General features: G+C 40.4%; 1 protein-coding gene across 1 annotated transcript in view; it reads left to right on the forward strand.

Moving 5' to 3' along the window:
- EXT2 (exostosin glycosyltransferase 2) overlaps nt 1-20,954 on the forward strand; it is a 151,790-nt gene that overhangs the window by 93,649 nt on the left and 37,187 nt on the right. Inside the window, exon 9 of the mRNA XM_002755201.7 lies at nt 12,534-12,723. Coding sequence (XP_002755247.2) covers nt 12,534-12,723 — 190 coding nt within the window. The remainder of the gene's footprint in view (nt 1-12,533; nt 12,724-20,954) is intronic.

A 20,954-nucleotide genomic window follows, 5' to 3' on the forward strand; every position in this document is an offset into this window, starting at 1 on the left:
GCTGCGGGGCGTTCAGCTCTCATTTGCAGTTTTTTCTTCATTTTTGGTCCCTAGGAACTTATCTGTTCCAGTGACCTCAGCTGTATACTTAAAAGAATTTTTATTCTGTTTTATACTACATTTCTATGTTTTACAGAAAGAGGATTTTGAAAAGGCGGCCTCCATCTGTTTTACCTTCCAAAAATTTGTTGAACTCTGGTCCATTCTTGTTTGCAATAAAAGATTGTTTTTGCCCTTGTGGGTTCATGCCTTTTTTTCCCAGGAAGAAGCAGAGATGAAACATAGTAGACAAAACATATGCTTTATTGGAATTCCAGGGAAATTAATATTTAAGAAATCACTTTACTTTGGAGGTTCTTCTTTCCATTCTGTATCAACTTTCATTTTGGTGTTAGGCTCCTAACAGCTCAAACTATACAAAAGCTTTGGTTTCCTTGGTCATAACTGTGTTGGCGTTTTGAGCTTGGAGGCCATAAGCTATAATTTAATCCCTCCCAAAATTTCTTATTTACTAAGCCAATGAAGTCTTCCCCTATACCATAGATGACCTCTCTAATATGGTCAGGGGCTACCAGCAAGCATTTTATGCCCAGGCCAGAGAATGAGCTACTCTTGCTAACTGTCAGAGTATTTCAAGTATGGGAGACTCAGATGCAACTGTGAATTTGTTTTACCTCTCATGAAATGTAGTAGTATAAGCTATCATGAACATTTTTGTCTTTGGTTTATAGATTGGCTTTCTTTGTTTGAATCATGTAAGTCACTAGTTTTTTTCACTGAAGTATTTATTTTAAGTATTTTTGGTATACTTATGAAGTAGCAGGTCCAAGGATGATACTTGAAGACCATGTTCTAAGAATAGTCTAAATCTTTTGTACTATGAAACAACTGAACTGTTATTTTTAACATATCAAATTATAAACCAATAAAATCAATGATGTGTTATCTTTGCCAGTATCTTAAGCAATGATACTATAGATATATTTAGTGAAATTTATTACTTGCAGACTGCTCTAACTCATGAATTATTAAAAGTGTCAGCATATGGAACCCTCTCTTTCCTCATTCCAAATTCTTTTAATATGGCTTATGTTGAAGCATTTAAATGGTTTCTGTCCATCCCACTGTTGGAAGCTGCAGCCAAATGAGGGTTTTCTTTCCCAGCAAGAGGAGGATGAAATGTCACCTTTTTCCTCTACTACCTGAAAAGCGATCAGTGGCCACCTTTCTTGCTCTTCTTGACAGTAGTTTGGCTTTATGGAAGAAGGGTGGGCATTTAGCCAAATGTAAATTTCATTGCTATATAAAGGAAAAATTGAAGTAGCTAAAACTCAGATAATAATAGGAATTTTCAAGAGGCATTCAGATGGGCTTAACTTGTGAGCCTTCCAGTAAACTAACTGTAGCCCAGAAATTCCTAAACTGCACGTTTCAATCCCTTTTTTCTTGAGGATGATCTGAATGATTTGAGGTTACTTACCAAATCTCTCTTTGCAACAGTTTGCTCATCTGTAGGACTGAGTTTAGGGATAATGATAGTTTCAGAAGAATAGTGTAACAATTAGCAACTAATTATTAATTGCTAATTAAGGCTATTGCAAAGGACATTTTGGAATCAAACCTGAGTTCACAACTAGTTATTAGCTTGACCTTGTACAAATTTTCCTTCCTCTCTCCCTCCCTCCCTTCCTCCCTCCCTCCCTCCCTCCTTTCTTCCTCCATTCCTTTCTTCCTCCTTTCCTCCCTTTCTCCCTTGCTCCCTTCCTCCCTCCCTCGCTCCGTCCCTTCTTCAGTGGCACAATCATAGCTCACTATAGCCTTGACCTCCTGGGCTCAAGTGATCCTCCCACCTCAGCCTCCTGAGTAGCTGGGATTATAGGTGTGCACCACATGCCCAGCTCATTTTTTAAATCTTATTTTTGTAGAGTGCAATGGCATGATCATAGCTCACTGCAGCCTCAAAGTCCTGAGCTCCACCAATCCTCCTGCTTCAGCCTCCTGAGTAGCTAGGATCGTAGGCTAGTACCACTATATTCAGCTATTTGTTGTGGGGGGCAGTGGGTGGCGACAGGGTCTTGCTATGTTGCCCAGGCTGATCTTGAACTCCTGGCCTCAAGCAATCCTCCTACCCCAGCAATTTTCTTATCTTTTTGGATTTCATTATTCTTAGCTGTAAAATGAGAATAATACTTATTTCACATAACTATTCTAAGAAATTAATTATATATGTGGAAGCAATTTGTAAGTGGTATGGGGCTATGAAAAGTAAAGTGTTGTTAATTATAAGGTTGCTAGTATAATGCTTTATCACATGGAAATGTAAATTTTAGAATTGGGTGGGACTTCGGAGAGGAAAATTGAAAATACAGGAGGGTATATTTTGTGCCCAGATAGTTCTTATTATGTATTTTGTCTTGTTTATTCCTTAAAACCAAGAGTAACATTCTGCTAGCTCTATTCTTACAGATGAAGGAAGTGAGACATATTTATTTCAAGGCCCACCCACTGATCACCTCTTTTTTTAAATGAGGAAATGGAGGTCCAAAGAAGTATATTGATTAATCTAATGCAGAGATTCTCTATCATTCCATCTATTATGCTGCTTTCTTTTCATATAATTGTTTTCATCTTGCACCCAAATTTGGCCGCCAAGTTAAACAGGGAACACAATGATGTGTAAGTACAGTGGCAGTGTAAATATAAACAAGACTTCTGTCCGTGACTTTCTGATAGATTAGATATGCGAAGTAATCTTAAGTGAACAACTAAAATATTGAATGAAGTATTATAAAGCAATTTTAACCTATTGCTGAGCTGACAGGAAAGTAGGGTATTTGCTAATCCCCAAATCAAAGTGAAACTCAGTATCCTGGGAGATGAGTGGGAGCCCAAGTCAACTATTGCCATGGAGACTTTTGTAGACCTTGATGATCTGGAGCTTTGACCTGGTAACTCTGTGAAGTAGGGAGCAGGGATTAGTATTTGAATCCTGTGACCCACCCAGCTCTCACAAGAACCTCGTGGATAAAGCTAGGAAACTAAAAGATTATGTCTTCGGTGAATGAGTAAAGAAGGAATAAACCTGACTGTACTGACCCTTGCGACTGAGAACTGTAACCGCAAGCCACCCCCACATGGATTCATACTACAATCATCATCCAAATAAGCCTTAAGAAGGGAATTTAGTTGAAAGTGGCCTTGTATTGCTAGGAACCAGCAGAAGCAGACACAGACCCTATCATAAAGACCACATTTTCAGTCCGGGTCTCAAATAATTCTTATAAATTACATGTGTAAGGGCAATTAGCAGCTCACAACCATAAAGATACAGGCAGCATTGTGAGTGAGAACTACCAGAAACAGACCTGCAAAGGCTTGCAATTATTAGATTATTAGAGTCAATGAAATTGTTCAGAATGCAGCCCAAAGAGACAAAGAGATGGAAAATATGAAGGGAAGTGAAACAACATAGAGAACAGAGAGAGAAGGTCCAACATATGTCTAAGGTGAGTTCCAGAAGAAGAGGTGGGGAATGGAAAGAGGCCCTATTGAAAGCATCAGAGCTGAGAATTTTTCACAATTATTGAATGACACAGGCCACAGATGCAGGGAAACTAACAGACCACAACCAGGATAAGTGAAAGTAAATTTATAGCCTGGTAATCATAATGAGACTGCAGTAAATTAAAAAATATATATAAGATCTTAAAAGCAAATGTAGGAAAAAGAGAATAGCAGTAGAAACATTTGGCCTGCTCTTGTGACCCTGAGTTAGTCTCTGTGGCTCAGTTTCTTCAGCTATCAGTCTATCTGACTGATAGACCTATGTTAAATCAGATATAGGTTGACTCACGGTACTTGTTATTTCAGTGCCCCAAATGTGATGCCATTTAAAAAACTCACTTAGGAGCAAATTGTAAATAGGTTTCAGGAGCTTTACGTTGATAATTAACTATCTCACTTAGTTGAAGCCCTAAGAGGATTTCCAGCCTTTGATTTTCTCCATCTTTCACGTGTAATCAGTGAGATTTGGCCTTCAGTGTTATTCTTGTTTTTTAGAACAGTCAGTTATTGTATTAGTCTGTTGTCACATGGCTATGGAGAATTACCTGAGACTGGATAAGGTAAATATAAGGAAAAGGGGTTTAATTGGCTCTCATTTCTGCAGGCTGTACAGGCTTCTGCTTCTGGGGAAGCTTCAGGAAACTTACAATCGTGGTGGAAGGCAAAAGGGAAGCTGCTGTGTCTTACATAGCTGGAGCAGGAGGAAGAGAGAAAGGGGAAGTATTATACACTTTTAAACAAGCAGATCTTGGGAGAACTCACTCACTGTCATGAGAACAGTAACAGGGAAATCCACCCCCATGATTCATTTACGTTCCACCAGGCCCCTCCTCCAACATTGGGGATTACAATTCAAGGTGAGATTTAAGCAGGAAAACAAATTCAAACCATATCAATTATTATTTGAGAGTGAAATGAAATAGACATGATGCATCAAGTAAACTTTGGATTTGTCCCCAAAGCTTTTCTCTCTTGAGCTAAGAGATGGTACTTGAAGACATTGTTAAGTCTCTGTAATTCTCTAGTTTTGGAAGTCAGCATGTGCCTGGCTGGTAGAGTGCTGTGCTGTGGGTATTTGGGGCTGTAGAGGTTTAATGGTTAAGGCAAAGTGGACCACATTACTGATTGCCCCTTTTCAAATCTCCCAGTAACCATTAACATAAATATCATCTCACCATTTTGAACAAGGGACACCACCCTTATGCACGTTAGTAATATGATGCTAATGTTTAACTCTTTCATTGCTCTGCTTCAAAGGCCTTGTCCTATATCCATTGATAGGGAGTCTCTTTGAACCCAAAGGGGAAATGAAAGGGTTAACTCCTTTTGGTTTTGCCCTTTGACCACTTCTGGATGAGAGGCATGATGAAATACTTTTCAAAGTCTTCAGTGGAAACACATCATGCATAATTGGAGCAAAAAAGAATAAATCAAAGCTTTTTTCCCCCTTTTAGTCTGGTAATTCATAATTGAAACCACATTGAGGTAAGGGTTGATAACTTCAAAACAACCAAGAAAACTGCCCTTTCTGTCAAGGTAGGAATAGGTAAGGCTTCTTATTACTAGGGGCTTAAAAGCTTCTGTGTAACAAGTCTGTCCTCTTTTCTTCCTTTCTTCTCTGCCTTCTCATTTTTCTGTTTACGCAAAATATGTTCATTTAAATCAGATATAGGTTGACTTAAATATCCTCTGAATTGTCTTATTTTTCACATGAAGTTATTCATAGTGACAAAAAGTCTCTGGTATGATGAGGAATGGTAATTAAAATTTGGATCATCCTGAATTCCAGCTTGATTTCTTCAGTGCTACAGTTTGGTTTGTTTTAGGCTGAAAGAATCTTTTCGTTGGTAATAAAATATGGTCTTCCTTGCTCTTGATTTCACAATCCGAAAAGCATCAGCAAGAACATTTCAGAATGGCGAGCAAAGGCCACTCCTTTACCATCGGAATTTCTCTGCTTTCTGTATGGTAACCCTAGAATGGTTTTGGTTAGGCTCATATACAGCTACCATGACCTTTCAACTATAAGAAAGCAAATCAGGCTTGCCGAAAGGGCCCAGGCAACTTCCTTTGTTTGGGATTGCCAAAGGCACAACTAGTTGCTTGAGTTTGAATCTCTTCCTGAAGGGGAAACCCCTTTGAACTGGTAGGTGACTTTAAGCTTAGTCTCCCAAGGCCTTTCCTTGAAGGCATCCTGAAACCTGAGCCCACAGGTCCCTCTCACTAGTGTCTGCACACTACTAGCTTTTATACCAGGGCTTTCCAGAATAAAAGAACTTGTCTACAACTGGCATTGTGACCTGCCAGTTCTCATGGCTGTTAGGGATTACTTTTACGCGATTGCAATTTAACAATGTAGGATTTCTTGTGGGGACTTCTATAGTGAATATTCATTGGAGGAGTGAGAAGTAAAGGAGGGAGGATGGGCAAGAGGTGAGCAAGGCGTTTTAGCCAAAGGCCAGAACACTGTCAGAATAGTAACACACTTGTTTTTTTTGGTATCTCCTCCTACCTTTGAGTGAACAGGTTCATCAAGTGTATTTGAAAATTGCGTTGATAGCCAAGGTTTTGAAGGCAGAGCTGCGATAGATGGGCTTTGCCATTGCTCCAGCTCTCTATTGCTGGATGCCTGGTTTTATGCCCTATCTTGCCATCATGGAGATTTAATCAGGCAGCAGAGTTAATTGCCAGCATTGTTTGCCTTTTCCCTGGCAGAAGCCAGTCTTGAGTAAATTATGGAGGTTTAAATTTGCTTGATTTCCTGCAGAAAGTGGGGTCAAGAGGTCCCAGACTGTAGACACTCTCTTTGGTCAGCCAGCAGGGGGTCAGTCCTTAAAGGTATTTCAGAGGTGACTAAATGCCGTTTTTGAAATCTTCCTCCCCAGTAAGCTTTTTTTCTCTGGGGGTTTGCTGACCTTACCCTAGTGGAGTGGAGTGTCTGTGTGAATGTATACATCCCAATTAAAGTTGCCTTTCTCCACGCTGTCACTGAGCTCCAAAGGCAAATGGGATTATGCTTGAGGAAGGGAAAAGCAATTGATACAGAAGCTTAGCTGCAGATCAGCATTTCCTACTTCTGACTCTTTGAAATAGAGCATAAAGGTAGCCATGTCAATTTGTCACTAAAGCAGATCAGGAAAAGAACGTTTCAAAATCAATGAAAAAGCTAGCTGTGTAACATAAAAAACAACAGCAAATTCTGTTATTAAAGGCATTTCATGATAGAGCTCTAGCCTGTCATTACCTGAGTTCCTTTCATTTCTGCTCTCCGACCTTCCTTCTCCCAGCAAACTGTGAGGTGCCCTGTTGTTGGATCATTCACTGTCTTGTCGGCAAATCTTTGCACATGCTGTTCTGCTTGCCCCTACGCTTCTTTGGCTGGCCCTCTCCTGCTTCTTAAAGACACTGCTCAGACCTCCTCATCTCCAGGTAGGGAGAATGACTGTGTAGACATCGATGTTTCCACCTATGGACTACTTTTCATTCTTTGTTTCCGGCTTCTAGTTTACCTTGCAATTTGTCTTTTTTCCTCTCTGTCTTCCCCGTTAGGTTATGTGTGTTTTGAGAGGAAGGAAAGTATTCCTTTTTGCATCTTTAACACTATTCCAGGCTTATAGTGTATGTTCAGGAAGTGTTGGCTAAATGAATGAGTACCAGAAATAAGGCTAGTGGGAATGATTGCTGAATCACTAACACCAGTATTTTAGTAGATAAGAAGAATACAGATTGAGAAGAGTGGAAGTATTTTGTGTTCGCTTTAAACTGTAATTCATAAAGTCCTGTGTTAAGCCCTCTGCTAAATGTTTATGTACATGATCTCATTTAATCATCATTACCCTAGGAGGTAGGTACTGTCATGATCCCTGCTTTAGAGATGAGGAAACTGATACTCAAAGAACGGTACATGTCACAATACTAGTACATGGCAAGGCCCAGATTAAAGGCTTCTGTTAAATATCCCTATAAAATCCTACACTTCTTCAGAACACAATGCAGTAAGATTCTTGGTAAGTATGTATAAAATGAGTTAACTAGGTTGGGGATTATTTCAAAACTCATGATTTTAGTCATCTGAATGTACATCAGCTATTCATGTCTATACATAAGGGGGACAGATAAAACAGGCCTGAATCATTTGGGTTTAACTTACTCACTTCTTTAAAAAACGAATTTTGATTGAACAACTAGGCATTGTTCTAAGTAGTGGGCGTTCTGGCTCCTGCCTTCATGGAGCTTTCAGATTAGCCAAAACATAATGAATCGAAAGGAAAAGAGAAAAACATGGAAATAAAAACAGTATATTTGGACAGGAAGAAGTAAAGGTAGAAAATCCAAGTAAACCAGGACCTTGAAGCATGGTAAGGTAAAGAGAGGGAGAAAGAAGGATTTCATTTGGGATTCTTGTATTGTAATTCATTTGGAATTCTTGTGCTGCAAGAGATCTCAAGACTGCTTACGCTACCTCCCTCCCCTTTTTGAGACACGCGGAAAGTAAAGCCCAGAGAAATTAAAACTCACATAAGATCAATCATTGGCTATCATTTATTGAATGCTTCTACATGACAGTACCTTACATTTATTACCTCATTTATGTTAAGTAATGCTACCTAGAAAGGTGGTGGTGGTAGTAGTAATATGATGATTTTTATAGACAGAGAAACTGAGGTACAAGAGAGGTTACGTACTTTGCCCAGGCAATGCATCTGGCAAGTGAAAGAATCTGGATTCCGATTAAGGACTTGTGATTCCAAAACCTGCTCCAAACATGCTAACTCAATTTTGAAGTCATTTGCATTAACCCTGGTGGTGTGTTGTACAGTAAATACTTGAGCCTGTATATGCTCAGAAGCTTACATACTGCCTCCTGTGTTCGTCTCCACTTCTGGATTTTAAAGGAAAGTATTGACAAGATCCAGTCCTCCTTATGCTCCTTTCCATGTTGTCTGTACCCCCCATGCTGCCTTCCCTATACTTAAGCCCTGTTTGGGATGCAAGTGGGCAGTGTGGAAAAACTGAACATCAAGAAAAGTTACTGTCCACTTCCCAGCCAACCATTCCTTCCTGTCCTCCCTCCTCCCCTACCAATCCACTTCCCAAGTGGAGCTGGCATGTGAGATGAGACCAGATCTGTTGTCTTGCCAGCGACTCTGGCCACGTGTCACTGGCAGCTCCATGAAATCAGAGCTGCGATGCCTTTCAGGGGTGCCTCAGTTTAAATGCCAAGGCATTCGTTTTGCAAATCTAAGCCTTGCATCTCTCAGGGAATTTTCCTCTTCTCTTAATGTCATAAAGACATTTAAGTGTATTGGCATTCTCCCCGCTTCTCCCAAAGAACAGACCTCATTCTGTTGGAGTTTTAATAGTTTTTCCTTCTGTTTTAGTGCTGTATTTACCTTTTGAAATTTATGTGCACACTTTGTGTCAGTGTTATATATTTGGTGTGTTTTTATTTCATAGACTCTCTGAAATCATAGTGTTTGGGGTGAGTTCTTGCTTATTGGCCCAGATTTTATTAACAAGGATCAAGATCTTTTAATATTTTTGTCTTAGAAAAGAACTAGAAGTAACAAACTCTGGAGTTCCCCACACTTATATTTTCCAAAGTCTGTAAAATGGTGATGCATCCCTGGTCTCGGTATGTATGTAGGAGGGTGTGGGGAAGGGCTGTGAACCATTACCGCCTGGTGTTCTAGAATCAGACTGCCTGAGTTGTATCTCAGTTCCATCACTTACGGGTTATATAGCCTTGAACATCATTTGCTATTTCTAGTTCTACAGTCTCCTCATCTGTAAAATGTGAACAATAACCATATCTATCTTGGGGGTTGCTGTGAATATGTATTGAGCTACATGTAAAGCACAGTGCTTTGTAGTTAGTAAGTTCTCAGTAAATCTTGACTGTTTTAATACCACACATTAAATTATTTTATGGCCTGGTGTGGTGGCTCATGCCTATAATCCCAGCACTTTGGGAGACAGAGGTTGGTGGATCACCTGAGGTCAGGAGTTCAAGACCAGCCTGACCAACATGGAGAAACCTCGTCTCTACTAAAAATACAAAAGTAGCCAGTTATGGTGGCACATGCCTATAATCCCAGCTACTTGGGAGGCTGAGGCAGGAGAATTGTTTGAACCCAGGAGGCGGAAGTTGTTTTGAGCCGAGATTACGCCATTGCACTCCAGCCTGGGCAACAAGAACAAAACTCCGTCTCAAAAAAAGCCATATATGTATACACTTTTTAAAAAGAATCTTTTTGTTTCTTTGTTTCTTTTCCACTTAAATGGTGTTTTTCAAGCAGGCTTTAGTAAGTATTGTGTCAAGAGGGTTAGATGAGTGGGTTGGGGATGGTGATGGCACATAGACCATAAACCATCCCTAGAGATTAATTATGACTTAAATATAGGGCTACTTTCTGACTTCAGTTTCCATTAAGGTCAGGAAGAGATGAAGAATACAATTTGGAGTAGAAAACTCAAAAAGATTTCTAGAAATATGAGTTCTAAGATACAAATACTAAAATCCAGTCACCTTCCTAAGATGACTTCCTTCCTAAGCTTAGTGTCAAAGTGTGATGTCATGGACAGAAGGTCAACACTGAAAAGATGTCCTTTCCTATTGTGTCTCTTGGTTGTGAAATCTAATTATAGCATGTTGTGGACATTTTGGCTTTAATATCCTGATTACATTAGGACCCAAGGAATCTCATTCAGCTTCTTGGAGTTCCCATCCCATGTGTATTCCACGTGTTTGTGTACACTTCTCATCCCACACTGTTACATCTGGCAGGCAGCCGTTGTCACAAAGGTGGTGATGGGTGTCCATCAGTGATACAGATGAGATTGATAGTGGACCTTGGGAATCCCTGAGTATTAAAGACTAGGGAAGTAAACGGCAGCCGTAATAGCAGATAGGACATTTCATACTCAGCCTTCTAGCAAACATGGAGTTCAGTCCTGGGCTTTTTGTGTGATAACATATGAATATGAATGTAACTAATGCCACTGAATTGCACACCTAATAGTGGTTAAAGTGGCAAATTTCATATTATGTATATTTTACCACAATTTTAAAAAGTGAACAATGTAATATACCAAAACCATTATATGCTTTAAGTGGGTGCATTGTATGGTAAATGAATCCTATCCTAATAATGCTAGTATAAAATATAAGAATATTTAAATAATTTTAATTTTTATCAGTACAAAACTATTTTTGCTTACATTGCTGTATTAAAAGTATTTAATATTTTAATGGTAGAGAGATTGAATTTCTTTTGTTACTTTTAAACTTTATTTTGAAAACATTTCTCACTTAACAGATAAGTTTTAAGAATTGTATGTTGAACTCACATGCTCATCACCTATTTTCACTCATTGTGAGCATTTTCTCTTTATTCTCTGTGTTCAGAAATATGCACTGTGATATGGCAGTGGTTTTTGTTTATTTTTGTCTTTTTAAAAAATTCACTGTGCTGCTACTTTCAATCCTTTGCAATCTGAAAATTCATGCCTCTTAAATCTTATGTACTGAGAAAGTCTTTAATTTCTTTGATAGATTTATTTATCCCATAGTTTGTGTTTTCTTTTCTGGAATCGGCTATTAAATGAAAGTTGGACCTCCTAGATTTTCTCTTTTTTTTTTTTTGTCCTGATTTTTCATCTCTGCGTTTTTATTTATCAGTCTGGAATATTTTGTGATCTTTATCTTGCAATCCTGACCTTTATTTCCCCCTACTGGCAGGACCAACCAGGTAGCAATCCTGCCCTTTAAAAATGATTTAAACTATTATATTTTTAATGTGCAAGAGTTGTTCCTGTTCTTTGATAGAGCTTTTAAAATAAAAATAGCAATTTATTTTTATTTCATGGACGAAGAATCTCATCTCCTGGTGGATACAATTTGTTGTTGATGCTGTTTTAGTTTCCTTCTGCTTCTTCTATTGTTTCTGTTACTGCTAAGTTCCTTTTTTTCTTTATTCGTTTGGTTTCTGTCATTCATGCTGAAGATGGTCTTGAAATGTCTGTGATTCTAGAATCTGCTCATGATTAAGAGGGAAGCACTGAAAAGCTGAGGAGAAGTTATTTGTGTGAAGGCGAGCTTGTTGCCTGAAGGACTTCATTGTAAGATGTTTGGGTGCCAAGCTAGCCACTTGGCTGCCAGCACTTTGGGCACTGAAGGGGAAAGAAGGCTGTAGGGTCCATTGTTTAGAATTTTCAGCCTGTATTTTCCTCTCCTCCGTGCCTGTGTCTTCCTGTCTAGAACTTCAGTTTCCTCTGAGAAGAAACCTCCCTTTTCCAGCTGGGGTGAGAGAAGGATCGATTTCTGTCTGAGTACTTCATGGGGGGAGTGCTTATGAATCTGGGCCTCTTAACTGCCACTTACACAGATTTTTTTAACAGAGTCTTCATGTTTTCAACCTTACCATTCTTCTTACCTCACAAGGTATCTGATGAGTTTCATTCCTGAGCCCTGTGAATTCCCAGGTTGGCCTGCTTGCTATTGCTGGCTCCCCTCCTGGTAGTCACCCAGGTCTCCACTCACACTCCTCCTCTGCTACCCCTTCTCTATCCCTTTCTGTCTTTCAGAAATATCTTAATAGGCCCATCAGCTGTTGTCTCTTCTCCCATCTCTTTGTCCTTATAGATGCATATTCTTTTATGTTCATCAACTGCCTTTTTATTTGGTTTCGGGAAGGAATGGAGATAAATGTGTGCTTTAATCTGTCATGTTTAACCAGAATTTTTCTTCTCAGCTGCAAAAGTTCTCAGCTCCTTATTCAGTGATATCAGAGCCAAACTTAGTCCATGCAAATTTTGAGGAGGGGAAGACTTCTGAACAGTTACTTAGCTCTAGGATTGGTCATGGTAACAAGCCACCAAGCCTGACATGTTTGGGTTTGCTGACGATATTGGGTTAGCCATATTGTTACAGCTGCTTTTCTGACCCGTGTTAATCTGTCCTCTTGTAGAAGTGGGGCAGCGTGAGCAATCCACTCTTCCTCCCGCTGATCCCACCACAGTCTCAAGGGTTCACTGCCATAGTCCTCACCTACGACCGAGTAGAGAGCCTCTTCCGGGTCATCACTGAAGTGTCCAAGGTGCCCAGTCTATCCAAATTGCTCGTCGTCTGGAATAATCAGAATAAAAACCCTCCAGAAGGTAAGAAGAGTGAGGAAGTGGTGTGTTCAGGAGAGGCCTGGTTTGGGCCTTAGTGCATCTCTCAGCTGGATTGATTTTTTGGATGGCCAAATTATTCACAGCCTTTATTTTGAATAAGTGTTCCTGCTCTGTCAATAGCAATGCTATTTCTGAGACAGCGTGACTCCATTTTTCTCAGTCCTCTCATTCTTGTTCTAGGGTGGCCCATTGAACTCCAAGCCCTGGCATACTCTGTAGCCACAAGTGTTTAAGGGCTTAGGAATCAATAGGATCAAAGGCTATCAGCCTTGGGAAAACAGATCTCAGCTTCCCTCAGCCATCTCAGCTGATTTGTTTACATGAAAACTCAGTTTAAAAGGCATTAGTTTTCTCTTTTCTTATCTCTGCTCTGATACGGTACTTTCCTTCAAAAAAAAAGAAAGAAAGAAAGAAAGAAAAAGGATGGCCTCACCTTTGATTGGAAAAGTCAGCAGCAAAGCATACCCTGTCCAGACTTCAAGTCAGGTCCTTCAAGGGAGCAACCACTAGAAGCTCCCATCGGCTCTTCCTTAATCACTTTGTTCCTTGCTTTGACCACCCCTGTAATCTGCTGGCTGGCAGCTAGGGTTGAGGACTATTTGATTAATTGGATTTGTTTTTAATTCGGGATGTACAGAGTATGTTCCACCTGCATTTAGTTTCTCATTCAGTCTGTCTATTACTGATCCTAATCCCAGGGACTTCAAAGCTCCTGCCATTTATAGCCTATTAAAGCCAGGAAGTTTCTGATGGATTAGAGCAAGGAATGAGTTTGAAGTCAGTAATGTGCACCACTGTCACCGATAAGGTCTAGTTTATTGCCTGACAGTAGTATCTGCACTTTTTATGGCTAGTCTCTTTTAATTGGATATACTGAAGTCGGGAAAGTCAATCCTAGAAACTAGCAGTAGTCGATCTATAGGTTGGAAGAAGACTGTATTTCTGGCTCTGTTAGGCAAATTGGAATTTGCCTCAAGAAAATTCTTTCATTTCTCCAGAGACATTGACAGATTTTACTTCATGGGATGTTTGTTCTCTGAGAGAATCATATGCTTTCTTTTTAGATTTAGGGAGCCACAGTTGAAACAGCTATTTTTTTTTTTGAGACGGAATCTCACTGTGTCACCAGGCTGGAGTGCAGGGGTGAAATCTCAGCTCACTGCAACCTCTGCCTCCCGGGTTCAAGTGATTCTCCTGCCTCAGCCTCCTGAGTAGCTGGGACTACAGGCATGCACCATCATGCCCAGCTAATTTTTGTATTCTTATTAGAGACAGAGCTTCACCATGTTGGCCAGGATGGTCTCCATCTCTTGACCTTGTGATTCACCCGCGTCAGCCTCCCAAAGTGCTGGGATTACAAGTGTGAGCCACTTGTACCTGACCTTAAATAAAGGCCATATATTATTCCCTGATATTTAGAAATTAACTTTCTATGCCAAGATTTTTCTTCTCTCTCTCTACACTATAACATGGCCAGTTTTCTGGATTTTTGCTTTATTTGTTTGATACATAATAAGAGAGAAGGAAAGGGGAAAAAGAAAAAGGGAAGATGAGAATACAGAAAGGAAGGAAAAGATAGGGAAAATTATAAGAAACTATGTAGAGAAGGAAATTGTTGACTTGGATTTATTCATACCAATTGCTGTTCTCCAGAGCGAAGTGATTTGGATGGTATTGCACTGCTAATTTGTCCCTTCATTTATAAAGGATAGATCATGTTTGTAGAAGGAAGGCTGCGTCTGGCATGGCCTATTGTGTCTTGCGGTGTAGTTACAGGCCTATATTTGCTTCTGCATCCAAAGGCCACCAGCTTTCAGAGAGACTCGCAGCTCACTCCTGCAGTCCTGTCTGAAAGGCAGAGTTGCAAATTCTGATGCTAAATGTGAAAGAGTCTTCTCCTTATAAACCCTAGTTAGCCACTTTAGGCATAAGGTGAGTTATTTATTGTGAATTTGAGTCACTTCTTTTGGGAAGGTATCATTGCAAACTGTGAGAAAGGATAAATTTCTTTCCTTCTTGATCTAAGCCTGGCACAACTAAAGGCAGCAGCATGAGCCCAGGTTTTGGAGCTGGGTGTTCAGTTTTAATTTTTGGTAAGACCCTGCTAAAATGTAGTGGTTAGTTTCATGACCAAGACTTTAGTTTATTTTTAAAAGATGTTGACTCTGGGGAGGAAAGAGAGCCCTTAACTGATGAAGCCCTAATTTTGACACGTGTAGTGACTGGACTAGCTTTTTTCTAACAGTGGTTTTTAGGTCAGGGCTCTGGCTCTGGCGATGTGGTTGTTTGGGGAGAACATGAACCATGTTTAATCTTCTGCGGGGTGTTTGTTCAGTTGGTAAATGAGGCTGTCAGCTCTGGTCCGCATGCCAGCAAATGCATCTGATTTATATATATATATATATATATATATATATATATAGAAAGCAAGCCCAAGGCTTTGAAATACTAGAGGCAAAAGTGATGTTTTTCACTTTCTCTACATTTACTAAAATAAATATTGTGGTTACCATGTCTGCTGCTGGGAGGATTTGTGTAGGCAGAAATGTACCCCCACGTTCCCACTTTTTTTTTGCTTTCTCCAACCCAACCAAATACATTTTTCTTTTGGTTACATTGAAGTCCAAATTTCTGGGTTTTAAGTTTAAGTAAATACTTAGACTAGGCAATAGACATTTCCAGTGAGCTTTCATCACATTGGTTTTGAGCTTTGTCAGAAGAGAAGACAGGCTACTGCCTTCTCCCTCCCTAGTTTTTAATTTTCAAACTTGATGGATATAGAGGTTATTTGGCCTGGCCCTGGCCTTGGTCTGGAGGAAGTTGTTGCATTGTGCATTTCAGACAGGGGTAACTCAGCCTTCTGTTTTAAATGACTTCAGTTTTAAATTTGAGTTAACATCAAGAGCCCCCCATATGCATATCACAATCAGTAGCTTCAGATTGTGATATGCGTAGTCCTTCGCAGGCAGGGTGGGGTTGGCTGAGCATGTCAGCAACCCAGGATGGTCAACAAGGGAACAAAAGCAGCAGGCACCCTCCTCCTGAGCTGAGTTCTCAGACTGTGGAGAACTGGGTCATGAGACCAGCTGAACACCAGCAACTCAGGCAATTCTGAAGTGGGCTTAAGGTTTGTATGGAGATAATCTGATAATTTATTTTGTGATTCTGTGGTTGTATTTATGCTAGTGAATGGCAGGATGGACTCGGGGTCATCTTCCGTCAACCTGCCCATTTTGCAGTACCATTGCCAAGTTGGAGAAAAATGTCTTTGCTCACATTTCTCTTGGCATCCAACATGGAGAAAACCGTTAATCAATATACTTGAAAAACGAAATCCTTAACACAAGGAGTTCTTTTTCTCCTTTGAGCTGGACTGAAGCTCATACTGTGAAGTTATCAGGTCACCTGGCTCAGCTGTTTGTTTTTCATAAATTCTGCAATGCGTTTGAAAAATCATATTTTTCAGGCTACTTTGTGTGAATGGAAGGTGACATTTCTATTTTGTCTGTTATAGGTTCACAGGATGAGACATAAGATACAAGGGCTTGTTGTTTCATTTAGAATTTAAAAGAGTAAGGAAAAAGGACCCCATTTAGGCTAAGCAATAGAATTTGGGCCTGAAGATTTCTAGCTATGACACAGTTTCTGTCTGCGTTCTAGAAATCATCCCCATATCCTTGTGTCCTGACCTCTTCCTGTTATCAGTAGAGAAGTGAAGTTCGTAGGACTTCACAAGAATCCACTTGTGAAGATGATAATGGTATAACCATGTTGTTTACCTTTTCAATCCAGGAATAGGAACTGTGCTACATGCTTATTATCTTCATCTTAGGACAAAGCCTTCAAGGAAGCTATTACTATTTCCACTTTGCAAAAATAAGAAAAATGAAACTCAGATGAGCAATTTGTCAGAAATCAACACAGATCTTTCTAGATCCGAAGCTCACGCCCTTTGCACTAAGCACCCCCACGTGTCCATTTAGATTACCATTTAGTTGCAGGAAAATCATCACGTGTTGTCAATTCTTTGATTTGGGATCGTGTAGAAGAAGTAGATCCTTGTCAGGGGCTCAGAGAGACTGAAAAGTAAATCTGTTTTTTTTTTTAAGAGACTGATGGGAAGGAAAAAAACCTCTTTTCTTTTCACATAGATTTTTCTTTCCTACCTCATGTTCCCTTCTTCTACTGCTTCATTCCTAGTTTTTTTAAAGGTTACCTTTTCAGAATCAAAATTCCATATCAGTATTATCTGTTTTAAGGGCAGGATATAATTTTAATGCTTATTCTTTGGTTGCTGCCCTCTCATTTCTGGCCTCCACAAAAGGGATACTGTCAGAAGCCTGAGAGAATAGTACTTGTCTTTCATTGAGGCCATTTAATTTGACAAAGGGAAAACATGAAACTGGGAATTCTATTTAGATTCCTGTCAGGTGCTATTGATGGTCCATAGATAGCTGATCACTGAAATGGAGATGCCTTTTGCCAAAGCCAACTTTTGGCTACCCAAACCTAACTTGCAGCAGGGAAAAGTAACCATACATCTTAAAAAGCCGTAATTGATTCTACATTTCTACCTGCACCCCATATCATCCTCCTGAGTCTTCATTGCTCTCTAAAACTTCCCCATCAAAGACTTTACAAGGGCAAGTTAGTTCTTTGTGGACACTGTCTCAAGTAATTCTTTGGACACATATAGGTGAACAGTGTGAAAAGCTGTCTGTGGGTTGAATATGCTATACACATTCCCCCACTGTAAGTCCAGACTCCATCCAGTGTAGAGACATGTTTATACTTAGAGTAGCTAGCTTAGTTTCTCTACATAGTGGGAAGAGGAGCTGTTTGTTGCCTTGTGGAATTAACATGACCAAAATTCCATGTTCTTTTGTTTTATCAGTGTGTGAGAATTTAAAGGATTCATGGCAGGGATTTTGCTTCTCTAAAAGTGGACATGGAAGGCCTGAGCCAGGGGTATACCACTGGGTTGTCCGGGTGATGTACCGGATCTCAAATGTACCACTTTGCCACTGCTACCTAGGGTTCAACAAGATTCTCTGGTTCTGTAGGTAGATACAGACTTTCCAGAGAAAGCACGGCTAACATTCTGTAGGTAGATACAGACTTTCCAGAGAAAGACCGCCTGCAGTGTACTGGGCACTGTGTTGCTAAATGCATCCCCATTCATCCTCACATTCAATCATATCAAGGTGGTGTCATTATTCCTTCTTCATAGTTGAAGAAGCAGGCTGAGAGTGTTTAACTTCTTCAAGGTCACATGACAAGTAAGTGGTAGACCTGGCATCTGAAGCTGTTTCCAAAGACTGTTTTCTTTCTGTGATGTTTAGCTGCCTCATGGAATCCTAAGGCCACAGAGGCATTGTGTTTAGTTTCCACCTGATGTCAAGTAGAAATCTGACCTAAGTTAGTGCATTTTAAGTAAAAGGGCACATTGTGCTGCTGACGGCAATATATCTTAGGATAGTTTATACCATCAGGAAGTTTTTACGTATTTGGAGTCTAAATCAGTTTCCCGGTAACTTCCACCCTTCCATTTGTCATGCTTCTAATTCTAAAGGCCATAAAGGACAATTCCCTTTTCATTCGATAAGCTTTCTGATATCCCAAGAATATTAGTCAAGGTTCATTTAGAAGACAGAAACCACATGATAATTTGAACAGGAAAAATTTAATATGAATTATTAACTAGTAACAGGATTTGCCTACTAAAGGGGAAAGAGAACTCTGAAGATTGCAGGAAATGAACTTGGAAGAGCCCCTTCCCCAGCTAGAGCTGAGATTCACACCTTGCTGGGGAGAATAGGGCTGTCACCCACTGGGTTAGGAAAGTTTGCTGAAATGCCACAGGCCGAAGTTGACAAGCAGGAAACCCAGTCATGCCCTTGTATACACACAGAGTTCAACAGGAAGCTGCCCCAGGAGTGTTATTGAACTTGCTGGGAAACTGGCTAGGGCTTTGGTAGAGCTCACCTGGAACTACCCACAGGGAGAATTTTGGCTGAGTTGCTGGTGGGGCATCCATAGAACTTTCTGGGAAGGTGCCTGCAGGGGTGCTGTTAGATTTACTGGGAAGCAGGTTGGGGTATGCTAGAACCTGCTGGCAAGCTGCCCCAGGGAAGAGGTGCTACTTACACTTGCTGGAGACAGGTGCCCCTGCCTGCCTGCCTGCCTGCTGGCCAGGCACTACTGGAGCAAGAAGTAAAAAAGGCATACCAGACCCAGGAAGAAAGCCATCCCGTGCGTTGCACTGGCCCTTCAGTGCCCTGTACTGACACAGGTAACACCATGCCAGCTGGCAAAGGAGAGGTGTTCACAGGCTCCAGTTCAGCTATCACTAACAGGGCAATGAAGACTACAGTTGAAACTGAGAGGCAATAAAGTGCTAAGTGGCGTGATTAATTTCTGTAGGCATTCTGTAGAAAGCCTGGATACAGATGCCTGCACTGTCCTTGTTATTTCTTCCCAACTATTTTCTGGGCTTGTTGGTACTTCTTGTTGCGGTACCCAAATCTGAACAAAATCTAACTCAGCAGATTTCAGAGTGTGATCTGGGTACCCTGGGCATCCCTGAGATCCTTTCAGGAGATCCAGGACGTGGAAATTATTTTCATAATCACACGAAGTGATTATTTCTCTTTCCCACTTCTCTTATTCTCTCACAAATATACAGATTCTCCAGAATCTGCATGTCATGAGTGACATTTCCCAAAGCTAATGGAACGTGTGCTTATATATTTTCTTAAGAGCATAAAGGGATTCTGAGATCAAAAGTTTTGGAAACCACTTGTCTGGTAGATAGGGCTATAACCGCCTTCATTTTAGATGTTACAGTGCAGGGGTCCCTAACCCCTGGGCCAGGAACCTGTAGCCATCTGTGGCCTCTTAGGAACAGAGCTGCACAGTAGGAGGTCAGTGGCTGGAATGTGAGCATTAAGGCCTGAACTCCTCCTCCTGTCAGATCAGTGGCAGCATTAGATTCTCACTGGGGTGTGAACCCTATCTTGAACTACTCAGGCAAGGGATCTAGGTAGTGCACCCCTTATGAGAATCTAATGCTGGATGATCTGACGTGGAGTAGTTTCATCCTAAAATCATCCCTACCCTGGCCCCACCCTGCATTCATGGAAACATTCTCTTCCATGAAACTGGTCCCTGGTGCCAGAAAGGTTGAGGACCACTGTTGTGATGTGTGCATGTTTTATAAGGATTTGGGAATGGTAGTTGTATGACAGAGATTTTATTTATGTGAAATAGGGATCAAGCAGGAATAAGGGTAATTGCTGGAGAACGTGATTAAACCTTACTAATAATGTTCCGGATCCAGAGAAACATGGGATTCTGAAGCTGCAGCTCCTTTTTGGTCTTTTAATGCTAAACAGACTTAGGTTCAAATACGAGCCTTATCATTTATTTATTGTGTATCACTGGGTGAGTTAATGAACCTCTCTGAGCCATGAAAATACTACTTTGTAATAATTCCTGCCTTGTAAAGTTGTCAGGAGAATTGGATGACAGCGTATCTATAAAGCATCTGGCACATATTAGTTGATTAACAAAGTTCTCCTTCTTCCTTTCTCTCTGCTTATCCTTATCCTGAAAAGAATGGACTTTCTTAAGATCCAATAGATAATGCCGAACTCAGGCCTCCAGTTTTTCAGGCATGTGTTCATGCATTATTCCAAAGATATTTATCGATTATGTGCCAAGAATGAAACTATAATTAACTATTGATATTGATGAAAAGGCAATGGCCCATAGGGTTATTTCTTTGGTCACCGATTCGGCCCTTTCCCAAACATACTTTTTGGAGCTGACCACTCTCTCTGAGGCTCTGTGCAACAGGTTTATTTTAAGACTATGAATACCTTCCTTGACTACAGGGCCTCCCACTTGCACAGGCCTCTTCCAAGACCCTGGGAGTGCCCCAACAATGTGTTCTATAAGCAGTTATACTACAATATGTGCAGAAGTAAAACATTTTATCTGCAGTCAGTCAAGACAGCCTTCTCCCCTACTGACTTTCCCTCTATTTTCCTCCTCTTCAGTATGATGACTTTGGAGTGGCCATGAGTGCTCTGGGACTTCAAGACCCACAAAAATGAGATTTTTAAAAATTACTTGATGGATTTTTTGAAAGCAGTATGATACCTAGCTTTCCTGTTCTCATTTGACAAATGTATGAAGAGCAAACTGCCCTC

This window comes from Callithrix jacchus, chromosome 10, assembly GCF_049354715.1.
Source record: "Callithrix jacchus isolate 240 chromosome 10, calJac240_pri, whole genome shotgun sequence".
Taxonomy (NCBI): domain Eukaryota; kingdom Metazoa; phylum Chordata; class Mammalia; order Primates; family Cebidae; genus Callithrix; species Callithrix jacchus.